The 18,243-nt window shown below is 42.7% G+C and overlaps 1 protein-coding gene across 5 annotated transcripts in view; it reads left to right on the plus strand.

The window, feature by feature from the left end:
• DPP6 (dipeptidyl peptidase like 6) overlaps positions 1–18,243 on the plus strand; it is a 784,761-nt gene that overhangs the window by 630,933 nt on the left and 135,585 nt on the right. For all 5 annotated transcript variants that reach the window (XM_034759984.1, XM_034759986.1, XM_034759987.1 and 2 more), the window contains one exon: positions 10,767–10,887. In XM_034759984.1, the coding sequence (XP_034615875.1) occupies positions 10,767–10,887 (121 nt within the window). The remainder of the gene's footprint in view (positions 1–10,766; positions 10,888–18,243) is intronic.

Consider the following 18,243-nt stretch of genomic DNA (forward strand, 5'->3'; position numbering starts at 1 on the left):
ATAATGCCAAAGCCCAAGCATGTGATCAGGGCTATAACCCTGATCCTTCAGTTGGATCTGTGTGGGCAGACACTTAAACTGGACAGAGACCTGTTGAAGTCAGTGGGCTTCTGTGTGAGTATGAAGGTTTTCCTCCAAACGCAGGATTAGTGCACAAATATGAGGCGCACACAGAGAAATAAAAAAGGAGAACAAGAAGCTTAAAATGCCACAGGAGGTACCTCTAACTTGTATGAAAAGTTCCCTGTAACCATGTCAATAATGTAATACAATAAAAAGCCAGAACTCCAGGCTTGTGCTTGGTGGCGATACATTTGGGTAATGTTGCTCATTCAGTTGACAGGGTATACATGTTGGAAATTATAGGGAAAACAGAACATCAACTTCGAATCCTAACCTCAAATTGGAAAATAAATAGCAGCAGTAAAAAATACATAGGGGTAAATCGATTGTTCTGTCGTCTTGTGAGGAAATTGGAAATGCACTCACCTGTGTTGGGGGTTTTGACAAGGAGTGGGAATTGTAGTGCTATAGAAAGAGACAGGATATGAAACAGCACTGCTCAGCCCTGGCTGGTACGATACATTAAAGAGATTCTTTTCAGTAGGTTCATAGAATGTCACATATTCAAAAAGTTCTAATTAGTCCACTATATTCATTACTACAGCTTAAAATTGTTATTACTCTGGTAGGTCCAGTTCAGCAAGAGAACGTGCACTTAGAAGCCTGAGAATGACCAGAAATATTAAAAAACTGAGTTTTCCATAGCCATATTCATGAAGAAGCCCTGATGTCTTTTAAATGAATCAGGCTATTTTGTTGCAGTTAGTTTAAACAGTAATACTTTTTAAAGGGGTTAGATCTGAGAGTGTAGGCTTCTTATAGATCTTCCTCTCCTATGGACTTTTGCTACTTTTTGGCTCCCTTTTTCCTGAGGCAGGAAGGAAAAGATGACCTAATGTGATCTCACTGGAAAACTATCAGAGTTGTCATACTGGATCAGATTGGTCATCTATTCTAGCCCAATGGTTTTCAACCTTTTTTCATTTGCAGACCCCTAAAAATTTTTGAATGGAGGTATGGTCTCTTTTGGAAATCTTAGACAGAGTCTGCAGACCCCCAGGGGTTGAAAACCACTGATCTAGCCCAATATTTTGCCTGCAACAGGGCCCATCACCAGATGCCTCAGAGGAAAGTGCAAGAAATCCTGCAACAGGCTGTTCTGGAATAAATTGCCCATAGCGATAGTTTCTCCCAGTCCGTATCAGGTAATGGTTTGCTGATGCCTAAATGCATGAAGAATTTTATCCTTCCAGAACTTTTGGGGCAAATCCTGTTCACATTGAAGTCAGTGGCAAAAATCCCACTGACTACAGTGGAGCCAGGATTCATAGAATCATAGAATCATAGAATCATAGAATATCAGAGTTGGAAGGGACCTCAAGAGGTCATCTAGTCCAACCCCCTGCTCAAAGCAGGACCAATTCCCAGCTAAATCATCCCAGCCAGGGCTTTGTCAAGCCGGGCCTTAAAAACCTCCAAGGAAGGAGACTCCACCACCTCCCTAGGTAACGCATTCCAGTGTTTCACCACCCTCCTAGTGAAATAGTTTTTCCTGATATCCAACCTGGACCTCCCCCACTGCAACTTGAGACCATTGCTCCTTGTTCTGTCATCTGCCACCACTGAGAACAGCCGAGCTCCATCCTCTTTGGAACCCCCCTTCAGGTAGTTGAAGGCTGCTATCAAATCCCCCCTCATTCTTCTCTTCTGGAGACTAAACAATCCCAGTTCTCTCAGCCTCTCCTCATAAGTCATGTGCTCCAGACCCCTAATCATTTTTGTTGCCCTCCGCTGGACTCTTTCCAATTTTTCCACATCCTTCTTGTAGTGTGGGGCCCAAAACTGGACACAGTATTCCAGATGAGGCCTCACCAATGTCGAATAAAGGGGAACGATCACGTTCCTCGATCTGCTGGCAATGCCCCTACTTATACAGCCCAAAATGCCGTTAGCCTTCTTGGCAACAAGAGCACACTGTTGACTCATATCCAGCTTCTCGTCCACTGTGACCCCTAGGTCCTTTTCAGCAGAACTGCTACCTAGCCATTCGGTCCCTAGTCTGTAGCAGTGCATGGGATTCTTCCGTCCTAAGTGCAGGACTCTGCACTTGTCCTTGTTGAACCTCATCAGGTTTTTTTCTGCCCAATCCTCTAATTTGTCTAGGTCCCTCTGTATCCGATCCCTACCCTCTAGTGTATCTACCACGCCTCCTAGTTTAGTGTCATCTGCAAACTTGCTGAGAGTGCAGTCCACACCATCCTCCAGATCATTAATAAAGATATTAAACAAAACCAGCCCCAGGACCGACCCTTGGGGCACTCCACTTGAAACCGGCTGCCAACTAGACATGGAGCCATTGATCACTACCCGTTGAGCCCGACGATCTAGCCAGCTTTCTATCCACCTTACAGTCCATTCATCCAGCCCATACTTCTTTAACTTGGTGGCAAGAATACTGTGGGAGACCGTATCAAAAGCTTTGCTAAAGTCAAGAAATAACACATCCACTGCTTTCCCCTCATCCACAGAGCCAGTTATCTCATCATAGAAGGCAATTAGGTTAGTCAGGCACGACTTCCCCTTCGTGAATCCATGCTGACTGTTCCTGATCACTTTCCTCTCCTCTAAATGTTTCATAATTGATTCCTTGAGGACCTGCTCCATAATTTTTCCAGGGACTGAGGTGAGGCTGACTGGCCTGTAGTTCCCCGGATCCTCCTTCTTCCCTTTTTTAAAGATGGGCACTACATTAGCCTTTTTCCAGTCATCTGGGACCTCCCCCGATCGCCATGAGTTTTCAAAAATAATGGCTAATGGCTCTGCAATCTCACCCGCCAACTCCTTTAGCACCCTCGGATGCAGCGCATCCGGCCCCATGGACTTGTGCACGTCCAGTTTTTCTAAATAGTCCCGAACCACTTCTTTCTCCACAGAGGGCTGGTCACCTTCTCCCCATGCTGTACTGCCCAGTGCAGCAATCTGGGAGCTGACCTTGTGCGTGAAGACAGAGGCAAAAAAATCATTGAGTACATTAGCTTTTTCCACATCGTCGGTCACTAGGTTGCCTCCCTCATTCAGTAAGGGGCCCACACTTTCCTTGATTTTCTTCTTGTTGCTAACATACCTGAAGAAACCTTTCTTGTTACTCTTAACATCTCTTGCTAACTGCAACTCCAAGTGTGATTTGGCCTTCCTGATTTCACTCCTGCACGCCTGAGCAATATTTTTATACTCCTCCCTGGTCATTTGTCCAATCTTCCACTTCTTATAAGCCTCTTTTTTGCATTTAAGATCAGCAAGGATTTCACTGATTAGCCAAGCTGGTCGCCTGCCATATTTACTATTCTTTCTACACATCGGGATGGTTTGTTCCTGCAACCTCAATAAGGATTCTTTAAAATACAGCCAGCTCTCCTGGACCCCTTTGCCCTTCATGTTATTCTCCCAGGGGATCCTGCCCATCTGTTCCCTGAGGGAGTCAAAGTCTGCTTTTCTGAAGTCCAGGGTCCATATTCTGCTGCTCTCCTTTCTTCCTTGTGTCAGGATCCTGAACTCGACCATCTCATGGTCACTGCCTCCCAGGTTCCCATCCACTTTTGCTTCCCCTACTAGTTCTTCCCTGTTTGTGAGCAGCAGGTCAAGAAAAGCTTTGCCCCTAGTTGGTTCCTCCAGCACTTGCACCAGGAAATTGTCCCCTACGCTTTCCAAAAATTTCCTGGATTGCCTGTGCACCGCTGTATTGCTCTCCCAGCAGATATCAGGGTGATTAAAGTCTCCCATGAGAACCAGGGCCTGTGATCTAGCAACTTCTGCTAGTTGCCAGAAGAAAGCCTCGTCCACCTCATCCCCCTGGTCTGGTGGTCTATAGCAGACTCCAACCACGACATCACCCTTGTTGCTCACACTTCTCAACTTTATCCAGAGACTCTCAGGTTTTTCTGCAGTATCATACCGGAGCTCTGAGCAGTCATACTCCTCTCTTACATACAACGCAACTCCCCCACCTTTTCTGCCCTGCCTGTCCTTCCTGAACAGTTTATATCCATCCATGACAGTACTCCAGTCATGTGAGTTATCCCACCAAGTTTCTGTTATTCCAATCACATCATAGTTCCCTGACTGTGCCAGGACTTCCAGTTCTCCCTGCTTGTTTCCCAGGTTTCTTGCATTTGTGTATAGGCACTTAAGATAACTCAATGATCGTCCCTCTTTCTCAGCATGAGACAGGAGTCCTCCCCTGTTGCGCTCTCCTGCTTGTGCTTCCTCCCAGGATCCCATTTCCCCACTTACCTCAGGGCTTTGGTCTCCTTCCCCCGGTGAACCTAGTTTAAAGCCCTCCTCACTAGGTTAGCCAGCCTGCTGGCGAAGATGCTCTTCCCTCTCTTCGTTAGGTGGAGCCCGTCTCTGCCTAGCACTCCTTCTTCTTGGAACACCATCCCATGGTCGAAGAATCCAAAGCCTTCTCTCCGACACCACCTGCGTAGCCATTCGTTGACTTCCACGATTCGACGGTCTCTACCCCGGCCTTTTCCTTGCACAGGGAGGATGGACGAGAACACCACTTGCGCCTCAAACTCCTTTATCCTTCTTCCCAGAGCCACGTAGTCTGCAGTGATCCGCTCAAGGTCATTCTTGGCAGTATCATTGGTGCCCACGTGGAGAAGCAGGAAGGGGTAGCGATCCGAGGGCTTGATGAGTCTCGGCAGTCTCTCCGTCACATCGTGTATCCTAGCTCCTGGCAAGCAGCAGACCTCTCGGTTTTCCCGGTCAGGGCGGCAGATAGATGACTCAGTCCCCCTGAGGAGGGAGTCCCCGACCACCACCACCCTCCTCCTCCTCTTGGGAGTGGTGGTCGTGGAACCCCCATCCCTAGGACAGTGCATCTTTTGCCTTCCAATCGGTGGAGTCTCCTTCTGCTCCCTTCCCTCAGATGGGCCATCTAGTCCACTCTCCGCATTAGCACCTGTAGAGAGAACATGGAAACGATTGCTCACCTGTATCTCCATTGCTGGTGCATGGACGCTCCTCTTTCTCCTTCTGGAGGTCACATGCTGCCAAACCTCCTCACAATCCTTCTGTCCCTGCTGCGCCTGCTCTGAATCTTCAGAACATTGTGGCCGTAGAAGCATCTCCTGACGTCTGTCCAGGAAATCTTCATTTTCCCTTATGCAACGCAGAGTCGATACTTGTTTCTCCAGCCCTCGAACCTTCTCCTCCAGTATGGAGACCAGCTTGCACTTTGTACAGACAAAGTCGCTTCTGTCCTGCGGAAGAAAGACAAACATGGCACAACCTGTGCAGGTTACAACAGCTGATCGCTCACCTTCCATATCACCGTCCTCTTAGGAGCTTCCTCAACTGTTGCAGGAACTACTCGGAGAAACCTGCAGATGAAAGCCTCAGTGCGCTCTCCCTAGGCGAACTCCCGCTGTTAGCCTCTGCTGTTCGCCGCTCAGCTGGTTCGCTGCTGACTGCCCTTATATACCAGTCAGGCCCACTCAAGGCCCAGCTGGAACAAAGCACTCCCAATTCACACTTTTCAAACAAACAAGCAAGCAATCAAGCACACGGTCAAACTGACCAACTGTCCCAGCAGCAGACACTCAGATACTCACCAACACAGCCCCCCTAATGCAGCACTTAGCGTACCTCCTCCTTGGCATTTTTTTTTAATCCTTATTATAGTATCTGTGAATGTTTTTGTTATCTTTATAAATAGATGCCCAATTCTTTCAACCCTGCTATAAAAGAGGGTTTCATGTCTTTGATGATACCTGTGCCAGTGAGTTCCATAGGTTAATTATACATGGGGGGCGGGGAATCATTCTATCCATTTTAAATGTTTTGCCTCTCAGTTTCATTCAATGTCCTCTTGCTTTTGAAAAGGGGTGAATAGTAGTGCCCTGGCTACCACCTCTGCACCATTTGTTAGTTTATTATGTCCCACCCCATTGTTCTTCTCCACTCTAGAGTCATTTCAGTCTGTCAGTGTATGGAAGTTTTGAATTGCCTCTGTTCATGCCGCCTGTCTCTGAACCCCCTCGGTTTCTGCTATTTTCTTTTGGGGAATAAGTTGACCAGAATGGATTGCAGTATTCCAAATGGAAGCATGTTAATAATAATATTATATGTTCTGCTTTATTTTCCATGCTATTAATTATGCATCTTAACATTTTGCCTGCTTTTTTTTTTAACTATTGTGGCAGTTTCCAGAGGCTGTCCACAGTAAAAAAGGTGGATAATCATGCGTTTAATGCAGACACATAAATCCCATTGCAGTTGCGTGTACACAGAAAAAGGAAAAGGCACCAGTAAATTTAGTGCTTGATTCTACTCCCATTGAACTCAATGGGAGTCAGATCAAACCATCTAATTGCCATGCGTTATGTTAGAGTTGAAATGTACAGTACTATATAAAGTAAGCATAAAATAGTGTAGAATTAATGTCCATAAAACGTTGTTTCACAAATAATTCTTATCACGTACTGATTAATTCAAAGGAATCTGGTTATTTTAGACATTTCTCTTCTAATGTAAAAAAATTGAAAATATTGTAATTGTATTTCATAAAATCATCTAATATCTCTGTAACCTGGGATATGGAGTAACGTAAAGATATTTCTTTTTGATGGATAGCAAAAGTTCAAAAGCTTTTTCTTAATTTATAAGCTACTTACATAGAAGTCTTCCATGTGCTGCTTCAGTTATGTTTTATCTTGATTATGGTTGACATTTTCAGGGTACAAGGCACTGTAGTGAAGAGGATAATTTTAAATTCTCTATGAGGTGCTGCAGTTTGGCTCTAAATTATATGGAAGTTACTTTAACGTAAAAATGCTGTATTCGTTTTCCATTGCAGCTCTCTGGTGCAGTGTGCACACTGATTAGTGTAGAAAAGCTCTGAAAGATGCAAAAAGTGAAGAAATATAAGCATCACTATGCAAAAGGATTGCTACTCAGCTTTGTTTACTTTTCCTGTAGATTTGTTTAAAAGTAAATAACATACAAAGTATGAAAACCACGAGGAGTCCAGTGGCACCTTAAAGATTAACACATTTATTTAACAGATGTTTTTATTTATTTATTAGTCTTTAAGGTGCCACCGGACTCCTCGTTGTTTTTATGGATACAGACTAACAGGCCTACCCCCTGATACTTGATACAAAGTATGGCAAGCCCTTCTGTTTCAATTACTGTGAAACTCTGAGCAAGGAACATGTTGCATCACTTGAATAATTCCTTCTAATCTGGATGTTTGATTGGATGATCTTTGCAGAAAAGAGTAATAAATCTCAGCTAGAGAAGACTAAATAGAGAATCCTCCTATACAGTGACAAGGTCCCCAGAATATACTGTGTTCATTACTATTCATCTTATCATAGAAAGGAGGATGTTGTCCGGGAAAAGCTTCCATTAACTTCAGTGAGAGTTGGGGTGGGCCTAACAGTCAAAATCTAAGGCCAAAATTTTCAAACATGGGTTTCTAAACCAATAGTTCCTCCTGTATGTATAAGAGCTGGGAGTCTGGGGGACCCCCATGCTCTCCTGTCACTGTGAAGAGAAGGTGTTGGCAAAGTGCCCAGAGGCCAGCTATAATCTGTCCTTTTCCCTTTTGGGAGGCTCTTCTGTTCAGAAGTGTCGTCATCTAGGTTTGGATATAACCTAGTGTAATGTGCATGCTACCACAATCTAAATAAATAGCCATAATACCTACCACTGCCCCATGTCTTTGGTACTTACAACATCACCGAAACCCCAGACAACTATGAATGTGGCTATCTATCTTAGGTACTTATGTGGCCCCTATTACCTTAGTATCTGAGCATCTCACAGTCTTTAATGCATTTATCCTCACAACACTCCTGTGAGGTAGGGAAGGGCTGTTATCCCCATTTTACAGATGGGGAACTGAGGCACAAAGAGAGCGACTTCCCTTAGGTTGCACTGGAAGTCTGTGGTGGAGCAGGGAATTTAATCCATGTGTCTCAAGTCCTAGGCTAGTAGCATAACTACCTGACTGTCCTGCCTCTCTCGCAGCAGAGATTGGGAGTTGCTAGAAGCTGACGTATCCTGGAGAGAGCTAGGCCTATTGTGGAGAGCAATATAATTTTTTTAAGAACCACTCCTACACACAAGGGAATTATGGAACAGGTTGAGTGAAGGAAGGGAATTTGTACAACACTCACAACGTACTCTGCCCTGGATCCCCCACCTCTGCCACTGGGACTGCAGAACCTACAGGAGTTCCCACACCCCTAAAGCTGATATAAATGCTGTGCAACAACATTTTTCATTATTAACATTCCTCGGATTGCAGTAGCACCCACGATGTGCTAGTTATTTGACAGACAGGTGAAGACACAGACCTCCTGCCCCCACACACGCACGGTGGCCACAATTTGCTCTCTTTAATGCAAATTAGCTGTAGTCCTTTGGGCTCCTTGCTAGTTTACATTGTATCTAAGCAAAGTTTGGGCACCTCTGGGCTTGACTCTGTAAATCAAGAGTAGCTCCACTGAAGTCAGTGAATGGATTTATACCGATGGCGATGTGATCATAATCAGGTACCCTGGTTTTATGTGGCTTAGTGTTTGATTTGTGTTCAGTTTTCATGACCACAGCAATCACTTTGATTTTTTTTTTTTATTTCATCCATGAGGGAGAGTGCTGGTTTTAGAAGTGTAAAAGAAAAATCCAGTATTCTTCTTGCAGTATGTTATTCTGCTTAGTCCTGACTTTTTGTGTGCATCTAAACTTCAGCATATGCACAATTGTTAGTTAATGTAACAGTCTGTGCTCAGTACCTCTCATTTGTTTTATCTGCATACTAAAAATTAAAAAAAAGCCAGGAGAGAGAGGAGAATTTAATATCTGTCGCAGAATATTTTTACTTTCAGAATATATTAATTGGATGCAGCTCTTTTTAGCTCAAAAGCTCATGTAATCTGGAAAAGAATAAAACAAGGTACAATTTTAGTTCTACTTTTTACCCCAGGCAAACTCACCATAACAGCTGCTGAAATTAAATTAGGATCTATACTTGCTTTTGGCAGCTTTCCAACTCATCTCTAGTTGAAACACTACTGTAATAGGATATGAAACATGAATTGAAAGCAAATATTTTTTCCAGTTCTACCTTTTCATAAGTACAATGTAAGAAATTGCATTTTTGTATCATGGAAAGGATACTTAACATTTGTTCCAATATCATTAAATTTATAAAAATCCCATCCTTAAACATCCATTAAATGTCATTAACAATTTGTCTTTCCCACTAAATCGCTTTGGTGATACTCCTGTGCCTTGCATCTCTGCAGCCTGGTAGAATGAAGTTTAATAGTATTTTTCAAAGCAAGAGTGTTATTTTTAAAAGGATAAAACTTGTTACAGAGAAAACAAAAAGAAGCCCCAAAACATCCCTTTATTGCATGTGACAGTGATACAGGAAACAGAGTGTTTAGTCAGCGATAAGGACAAAGATTGAGGCCAAGGACCAAGATTTTCAAGAATGGGTGCCTACAGTTTTGCTCTCATGTCCATATTTAAATACCTAAATCAGTGGCCTAATTTTCAGAAGGGCCCAGCACTCATCAGGTTCTGTTGACGTAAGTAGAATCTGTGGATGCTTGGTACTTTGAAAACCAGGATACTTAGTTAGGAGCCTAGCTGCAGGCACCATTTTGGCAAGTCTGGCTTGAATTCTTGACTGTTCATAAATCAACGCTGCAAACCTGTACTCATGCCAGTCGTCTTTACTCAGGCAGATACTCCCACTGACTGAGTAGCGCTGCTTGTGTGAGTAAAGGTTTCCAGGGTCAGGCCCCTTGGTCCTGACCAGTCACTGTCATTACAGGAGGACAGACTAGATGATCACAGTGGTCCATTCTGGCCTTGGAATCCATGAATTAAGGATCCCCTGTCACCTTTCTCAAGAGTATGCATATTAATGTTCATATCCTGGCCAAATTTCAGTATGGGTAATTACCTTCTAACAACCCAAAATTACCCGGTAATTTCAATAGGATGTGGCAGGAGATTTCACAGCCCTTTCAATGTAGGCCACATGTTAATAGAGAGATTGTATTGTGGGCCACCTTCCAACCCACTAGTAAACATACAACGCACTTCTCCTCCTATTCAGGAGCACATGTCATTCTTGTAGCATCTACAGACAGACCTTGCATTGTAATCATTATTTTAAAAGTATTTAATACACCATCAGCTATCTTTTAAGGAAACACATTCATCTGCAAACATGGAGAACCAGCCTTCTATGACCAGTCAGGTCTCCACACTGCAAACATTCTGCAGACCACCAGTGGTCTATGCATCATGTTTCAGAAAGTACTGGGAGGATGTGGTATTTTTCACTTCTTGACCTTAAGCTGCAGATCATAGCTGTTTAACTGCCATAATTCAATATCTAAAGTGATGACAATATTTTAGTAATGAGAGAAGAAATACTTGTTTGTCAGGCCAGACCCTCAACAGGTTCTATTAAAGTCAATGGAACTATACTAACTTAAATCAGCTGAGGAGTTTGCAGTATAGTTGATAAAAGGCTTTGGGATCCTTTTTGTTAAAAGTTGCTGTAGAGATATGATCTATCACCATGCACTGCTGATTGTTGTGAAGGCAATGCACTATTTTATAATGAACTCCCTGCTTAACCATGTTCTCTTTTCCTTTTCCCTTCAAATTAGATATTTATCTTTGAGAATAACATCTATTACTGTGCTCATGTGGGGAAACAAGCCATCCGAGTGGTCTCCACTGGAAAGGAAGGTGTTATTTTCAATGGCCTCAACGACTGGCTGTATGAAGGTAGGACACAATATTGAAGGCTGCCGTTAGTTATGCGTTTAAGCTCTAGATTTGCAGTATAGGGTAAAATTAGAAGTGAAACATTTGAGTTCTCAGGACTATGGCCCATTAGTTGGAAATTCAGCTGTTCCAACACTTATCTTAAGTGCTGAACTGGGAATAATGTGAGAGGATGTAAGAATTGTATTTTCCAGGGCTTCCCCCTTGTTTCAAGGGTGATAAATCACAGGGTGTTAATGAACAGAATTGTTTCATTATGTAATGGCACCTACAATAACTCAAGGTTTCCATCAGAAGTGCTTATTTTTTAATCACAGTAAGTGGCAGACATGTGTGTGGGGAAGGGGTTGGGGGGCTAAGGGTGAGAAGTTAACAAAAAAACTGCTCTGATTTAAACTTCTAGAACCAGGTGCTCTGGCCCTTTTGTAGCTAGACCAGGTAGCACAAAGAAGCTGGAAGCTGTGCAGAACTCGGTAGCTAAGAATTTCCCTGGCATGGGGAAGTCCACAGCTGGCACAGAACCAGTGCAGTTGACTCCTACTCCACATAATGGCCCTGTAAGGGCAGGAGGGCCATAGCTAATACAATGTTGTGCATCTGCTATTCTCAGCTGGCAGATGTCCCCTTGTGTGCCACTGCTAGGTGGCATAGTGTAGAGCAGCCCCTAGGCTATTCTACGCTCTGTCAAAGCTAAGGCTGGTAAGGAACTGGCCTCAAGAACCAGAAAACTAAAACCAGCCCTTTTGCAGTCATCACTCCCAAAGACTCAGGGCCCTCAATTATTCACACACATCAGTGGAAGTGTTTGCTACCTGTTTGTCATTGTTTTTGATGTTTAAATGTACGTTGAAGCTGAAATACTTATGCATCACAGAATACTTAATATTTTCCCTGTAATGGGACAAGGTGGGTGAGATGATAACTTTTATTGTCCCAAATTCTGTTGGTGAGAGAGACAAGCTTTCGAGCTTACACAGAGCTCTGTGTCTCTCTAATACCCGAAGATAAACATGGCTACAATGACACAGCATACAACATTTTCCCTGTAAAGCATTTTGCAGTTAGTCGGAGTGGCTGATGGGATGTTGCGAAATGCTAATTTAATCTAATTTTTGCTAAAGAAATGAGGTTTCCTTGTTGTGACTCTGTAGGTCAAGCGTACATGTCAGTATCTCTGTTTTGCTGATAAACAGCATTTAGTACATAAGGTCTTCTCAGAGTGTGCTGCATACAGGGCATAATGCTGACAGAAAGAGTTTATCATGTCAGTGAACTTCAAGTGATCAAGCTAGTACACAGTGATGTACTAATGTTGTGTTATGCTGAAACACATTTTTATTCAATTACTGGATTGCTCAGCTTATTTCTTAGATGACATTGACTTTCAGTTTTGTCCTTTGTAAAAAAAAATGTCGTGTTAAAACCGTGTTAATTTACTGATTAAAATAAGTGATTCTCTGATCAAATACAATGTAAATATACAGGGCCTGATTCTACAACCCTTACACTGAATAGCACTTACAAAATAAGTAACACCATTGAAAGTGCTGCTCAGTGTGAGTAAGGGTTGCAGAATCAGGTCCACAGTATCCATTTATTTCTTGGTAATTTCATTGTTATATGATGATCATACTTAAGCCTTTTGTCTGTGATGCTAACAGTGTCACAGACTATGTGGCTGAAAACAGTTGACATTTGAATAATAGAGTGACCAGTCCCCACGAGAACGGTGGAGAAGTATCCAAAGCAAAACCCCAGATACAAACACCCCCTGAGTTTTGAGGTGGAGTTCAGAATCGGAGTTTTGCAGGTTGGACCGGTCTCTCTCCTAGCTCATAAGCCCCACACTCCTCAGGGAATTGTGAGCAGGAGAACCAGGGAGCAGAGAGCTCTGTAAACCTTTGGAGCTCTGGATGGCCTCTAGTTCCCAGCTGGTCTCCATAAGTGAGCTCCCTTCCACTTCGCAGCATCTCCCAGGCTTCCTAACTTGATTCCCAGTCTTCCCATGAACCTGATGTGGTCTCCACTGGGTTCTACAGATTTAAAAAGTCTGTAGGAGGCAACGCTGGGACTGGAAGTAGGAATCAAGATATTGATTGCTGGGGAGCAGAGAACTGTTGACTGGGTGAAACCAAATGGACAGTAAGCAAGCAGGAGGGCTACAGGATTTGGTGTGGCCCCAAGGCAAGGCTGTGGAGCTCAGGAGCCCTGTAGGCACACTGAATTTGGGGTCGGTGGGAAGTCCAGAGGAACTTAGGAGCTCAGTAGTGCTAAAGGAATCACCAGGACCAGTGGAAGTTGGAGTCCAGGAATGAAATCCTGGCCCGATTGAAGTCAATGGGAGTTTTAACATCAGTTTCAGTGGAGCCAGGATTTACCCTAGCTGCCTGCATTGTGCTGTGCTGTTATATCCCTGCTGCTGGCGGCCACCTTCTCACTATTAATATGTGCTCTGCGGTACTGCCTCTCTCTAAGAATGAGCCAAACCAAAACCTTCAATCCAAACATGCCTGAATGAGAAGCTAATTGAAATCTGGGCAAAGATCTAACTTTTGCATCTCAGGATCATCTCTTAGTGCTCTGCCTTTTTCATGGGTTCCTATAGCAATGTCTCCCCCACCTCACCTGTGTAGACAGACCTGATATTCATACCATATTCATAGTTGTTTGTGCTGTTAACATCTCAGCAAGTTCTTGGGGTGGATTCTGAACATATTCAAAGATCTCGCTCCATTTATGCAAATATATGCACCATATAGTCAGAGAATGAGCAACAGTGAAGGCTGCAGTATTGGCATAATGAATGAGAGTGTTTTCCTTTTCTCTTTTGTGTTCTTGTTGTCATTGATGTTTACGACCTCTGACAATGTTAGCAGCTGAGGCTCTACTGAGCAGTCATTTGGGTTACGGTTACAATTTATGACCTATTTAGTACCTTCTCCAAATGCAAGACAAAAAACTTCCCAAATTTCAAATTTAAAGAGTAAGATTATAAAAACCTTTTACAGGTAGTCTGTAACTATGTGCTATCAAAATCCCTACTGTCCTTTCTCAGAGCTGTTTTGCATATTAGGCTATGCAAATTACAGCCCCAGCGGTGCTATCTATTGGTGTGCCCCTGCTACTGGTTAATACAAATGACAGCCCCCAGAGGGACCATTTTTCTTCATAACATGATTGCTTTTGTCACGATAAAATAGGTACTATTAGTATTAATCAGATGGTTTTGGTAAATCCAGAAGCAGCTTTAGAGTGGATGTGAAGGTTTTTCTTTCCCCCCTATAAACATGCAGAAATTCATTGTGATTCACATTAAGCATTTGCTTTTGTAAATCTGCCAAAGGGGAAAAACTTTCTTCAGGGTACTTATGCTGAACTGTTGAGTCTTGATAATATAGTGAAAAACATTTCAAATCAATCAAAGCTGATGAAGCAGCTTAATCTACTTAGTGCATTTAGCTGGAAGGTTGTAGGCTGATATATAGATTACTATAACATGAAAGGCTAGATTAAGCATGGTTTTTATAAAGCTAAAATAAACATGTCTAGTGCTTTCGTATAGTCTGATATAACTTTTTTCTGCCATGCTGCTTACATGTCTAATGTAAAAATGAAGTTATAGCATAGAAGAAAGAGAACAGATCCATGGAGTCATTCCAGGTATCTATGTTGGATGCCCTTTGAGAGTCCTGGGGCTGTAAACAAGCTATGTATATAAATGAGTGTATAACCTGTCACTATAGAATGGTGTAGTTTGTTATGCATGACCACTGTCAGTTTGTGTGTGTGTTAGAAACAGTGAAATTTAAAGATAATTTTTAAAATAAAGAGAGGCATGATTGAAAGTGTTTTCTGTGAAATTGAGTGCTGTTTTGACAAAAGCATTGTACACTTCCATAAAAAATGTAGTGAATTTTAGAATGCATTGCACTCATGCATTTTGTTATAACACTCTGACAGCCAAGCCTAATATTCTCACCCACATTGTTATTAATGACTCTTCATAACTGTCAAAATTCTGAACACCTGAACATATTGTCCAGAGGTCTTGGTAAGTCAGAGGATGGGGGGTCATGAGACCTAGACTCTGTTCTTGGCTCAGATTACCCGTGTGACCTTGGAAAAGTCACAGCCTCCTTGAACCTCTGTTTCCTCACTTGAAAACAAAGAGGTAAAAATATTTCACAATCTCACATGTTGTGAGGCTAAAAAATACTTAATTGTTCTGAAGTGCTGAGATACTGTGTTGCTAAGAACCATAGAAAGGCCTATGAATAAATACATGCCTACACACTACTGCAGTGCCTATAATGAACAGTTTGTGGTGTGTAAGTACTGTCGTTCAGGCCCAGTATACAAAGCACCAGAGAAGTTACACTGAATAAAAAGAAGTTTATCATAAAATCACTACCTTACCTTCTTTAGCCAGTTATAACCACAGTGTTCTCTAGAAGTTGGAGTCACTTTGTGCTGCTAGATGTGTTGCCTCCTACTGCTTGGAGAACATGAGGGGGTTTAAAAGAGACAAGGTAATGTACCAACTTCTGTTGGTGGAAGGGACAAGCTTTCAAGCTTCATAAAGCTCTTCCTCAGGCCACTTTAAAACATGAACTTCATTCATTTGTTGGCCATTTTCTGCAAGAGTGGAGGCACGGACTTTATTTAGGCTCTTATCTAGGTCTACCCTGTTTATATACCATCAAACTGAGCACTTCCTTTTTGTTTTTTGTGTACATTTCCTTGGATATAAAAAGTAGCCCCTCACAAAGTGACAGAAGCTGCTTTGTGAGTTGATATATAAGGCAGCGTGACAGAGTATACCCGGCCTTTGCGGCTCCACACAGGAAGCCCTGCAGTTCTACTATATCCAGACCCAGGAAAGGAGGTTGTCCAAGCCTTCTTAAGGAGGCAGCCAATCAGAGCCCAACAGGCTCAGATAAAAGGAGCTGTGGGACCTTAGCAGTTCAATTCCTGGTGGGGACCAGAAAGGCGAGGAAGTGTGCTCCTCTCTGGGCCAACAGATCTTGAGGGCCAACCAGGGTGTTTCTGGCTGCATTTGCTTAAGCCTGGTTTGCAGGGAGAGAGGACTAAATTACCTTAGCCCTGAGGTAAGGATGAAGATAAATGGGACCAAATAGGAGGAGGCCCAGGGAACTCTCAGCAATGAACTGAAATCAAGCGGTGCATAGCTGCTATTTATATGGTGCCAGCCACAGGCAAAGTGGCATAAACCCCAGGTAGGAGACAGGCCTTATTTTGGAGACAGAATAAAGGGCCAAATTTAAAGGGCTGAAGACACTAGTGAGGGCAAATAGGCTGTTATTTTTTGGCCTCTTTAATATCCTGGAAGGGATTCATTTGAACTTTGTGACGCAGCCAGAGGCCCAAGCCATGAAAGACCCACTAAGGTCAGCTGGCAGCCTGCAGGTGGCACCAGGGACCAGATGAGGTCTACGGTACCACACACAACCACTAGGAGGTGCTCAAGAGGTGAGTGCTGCCCATTACATGCAGACTATGTGATTTTTATGGACCTTGTTTTCCATCTGGAAAAAAATAGATGTTGAGTTCCTTCCCCATCTGGTGTGGCTGTCAAAGGGGATGATCAAGCAGGAAGTTGACCTGCGAGTCTGTCATCCAGAAACTGACATCCTCAAGTAGACAGATTTGTGTTGCCTCAACTTCAAAGCTAGCCCTGATTTTCTGGTTACAACACCACGCTATTGGTGTTTGTCCCAATTGTGAGAAAGGGACCACCATATCTGCGGCACTGGGCAGCAACAGCATCTGAAATATCAATCTCTTACAGACTTTTATGCAATAAAAGATATTTGTATCCACAATTTACAATTGAACCTCTGTTCTTTTGTTGAGCTTCACACAAAGCAAGTGTTGTTATATTTTATTTTTGTCTAGCAGGGTAGAGAGCAAAAAAAAAAAAAAGAAATGAAAAGAGATTATTTTACTCAGCAGTGACCTTTACATAGCCTCATAATCCACAGTTTGTCTGCATCGAATGTTATTGCTAGATACTGTAATGTGACTTTGCAGTGACACCTGGTGGGAGAGGCCAGGATGTCATCCTCATTAAGACTAAATATCTTATAACTGTACAAAAATTTGCTGCAAGATGTTGTAAAATAGCCCCAATGTCTGCCCTCAGATACTTCTATGCAATTCCCCCTGAACTTGTGGCAACTGCAAATGCACAGCTGCTGGCAGAATCTTGCCCGTGTAATTATGCACCCTTTCCTGACTTTAAGAAGACAATGCAGGATGTAATTATGAAAAGTCTTCCTCCGTAATTTAATCAACACCTTGCAAAAATTAGAGTATATTAAATCATGTATTGTTATATTAGAGGTGCAGTGCTTCACAGTATCTGCCAAGTTATATAGTGTTTACTTTGAGGAGCATCTTTTATGCTTTTCACATTTTAAGTACCTGAAGTAGATATATTTCCCTTCTTAGTATAGACTGGTGTCAAATGAAGTATTAATACAGGAGGCTTGTAAGGTCTTGACATTGACAGCATGATAGATACAGGAACGTTATTAGAGTCTGCTGAAAATATTATCTTCATTTGTCTGTTTCTATAATGTTTAACATTATACTATTAGAACCGTGAGTCCCTCTTACCTAAAACTGAGAACTTTCACAGTCTATTTATGCTTGAAGTTGAAGAAGAGTCAAGCACGACGACAGCTGTAAGTGAATTACTCTTAAATTCCTGCTAGGTGTCGCCTGAGAAAGAAAACGGACATTGTAATGTTTCACACTAAAAGGTAAACCATAGCCAATAAATAGTAACCACACAGTGTGATGGGGCAGATGAAGGAAGAAGAATTAGCCTGAGTCCTCTCTGATGAATTATTCTCCAAAGGAGTGTCTGTCAAAAGTGTGTGAACCTTAATAGCCAGGGCTCCAGAGACAAGGAGAACACAGCCCCTGTGGGAATATCAAATGGAGCAAGATAATCCATTTTGAGAATGCATGCTAAGAGTCATTGGTTCCACAAGGGCAATAAATGGCAAGATTTTTGAATACCTTAATTTCTTTAATCACCCAGAGCACTCTTCACCATGGGAGATGTAGAAATTCCACAGATCTTCCTCTAGCATAAGGAGGCAACCATGACACCGGGCCCTTTGAGTTTGTGCTTGAAGGTACCCCCAGTATGCCACAGAGTATGCGTCACACCTGGAAATCACCAGATTGCAAGAGATTTGATACCTAATGAACAGGGATGTTTTGTCATGCTGTCTTAATAATGTCAATTTAGTTCCAGGGGAGTTGCAAAGAATTCAGCCCATACTGTTTTATAGCTGGTTATTGAGTGGCTGACTGTTGGGGTAT

The sequence above is a fragment of the Trachemys scripta genome, chromosome 2 (genome assembly GCF_013100865.1).
Source record: "Trachemys scripta elegans isolate TJP31775 chromosome 2, CAS_Tse_1.0, whole genome shotgun sequence".
NCBI lineage: Eukaryota > Metazoa > Chordata > Testudines > Emydidae > Trachemys > Trachemys scripta.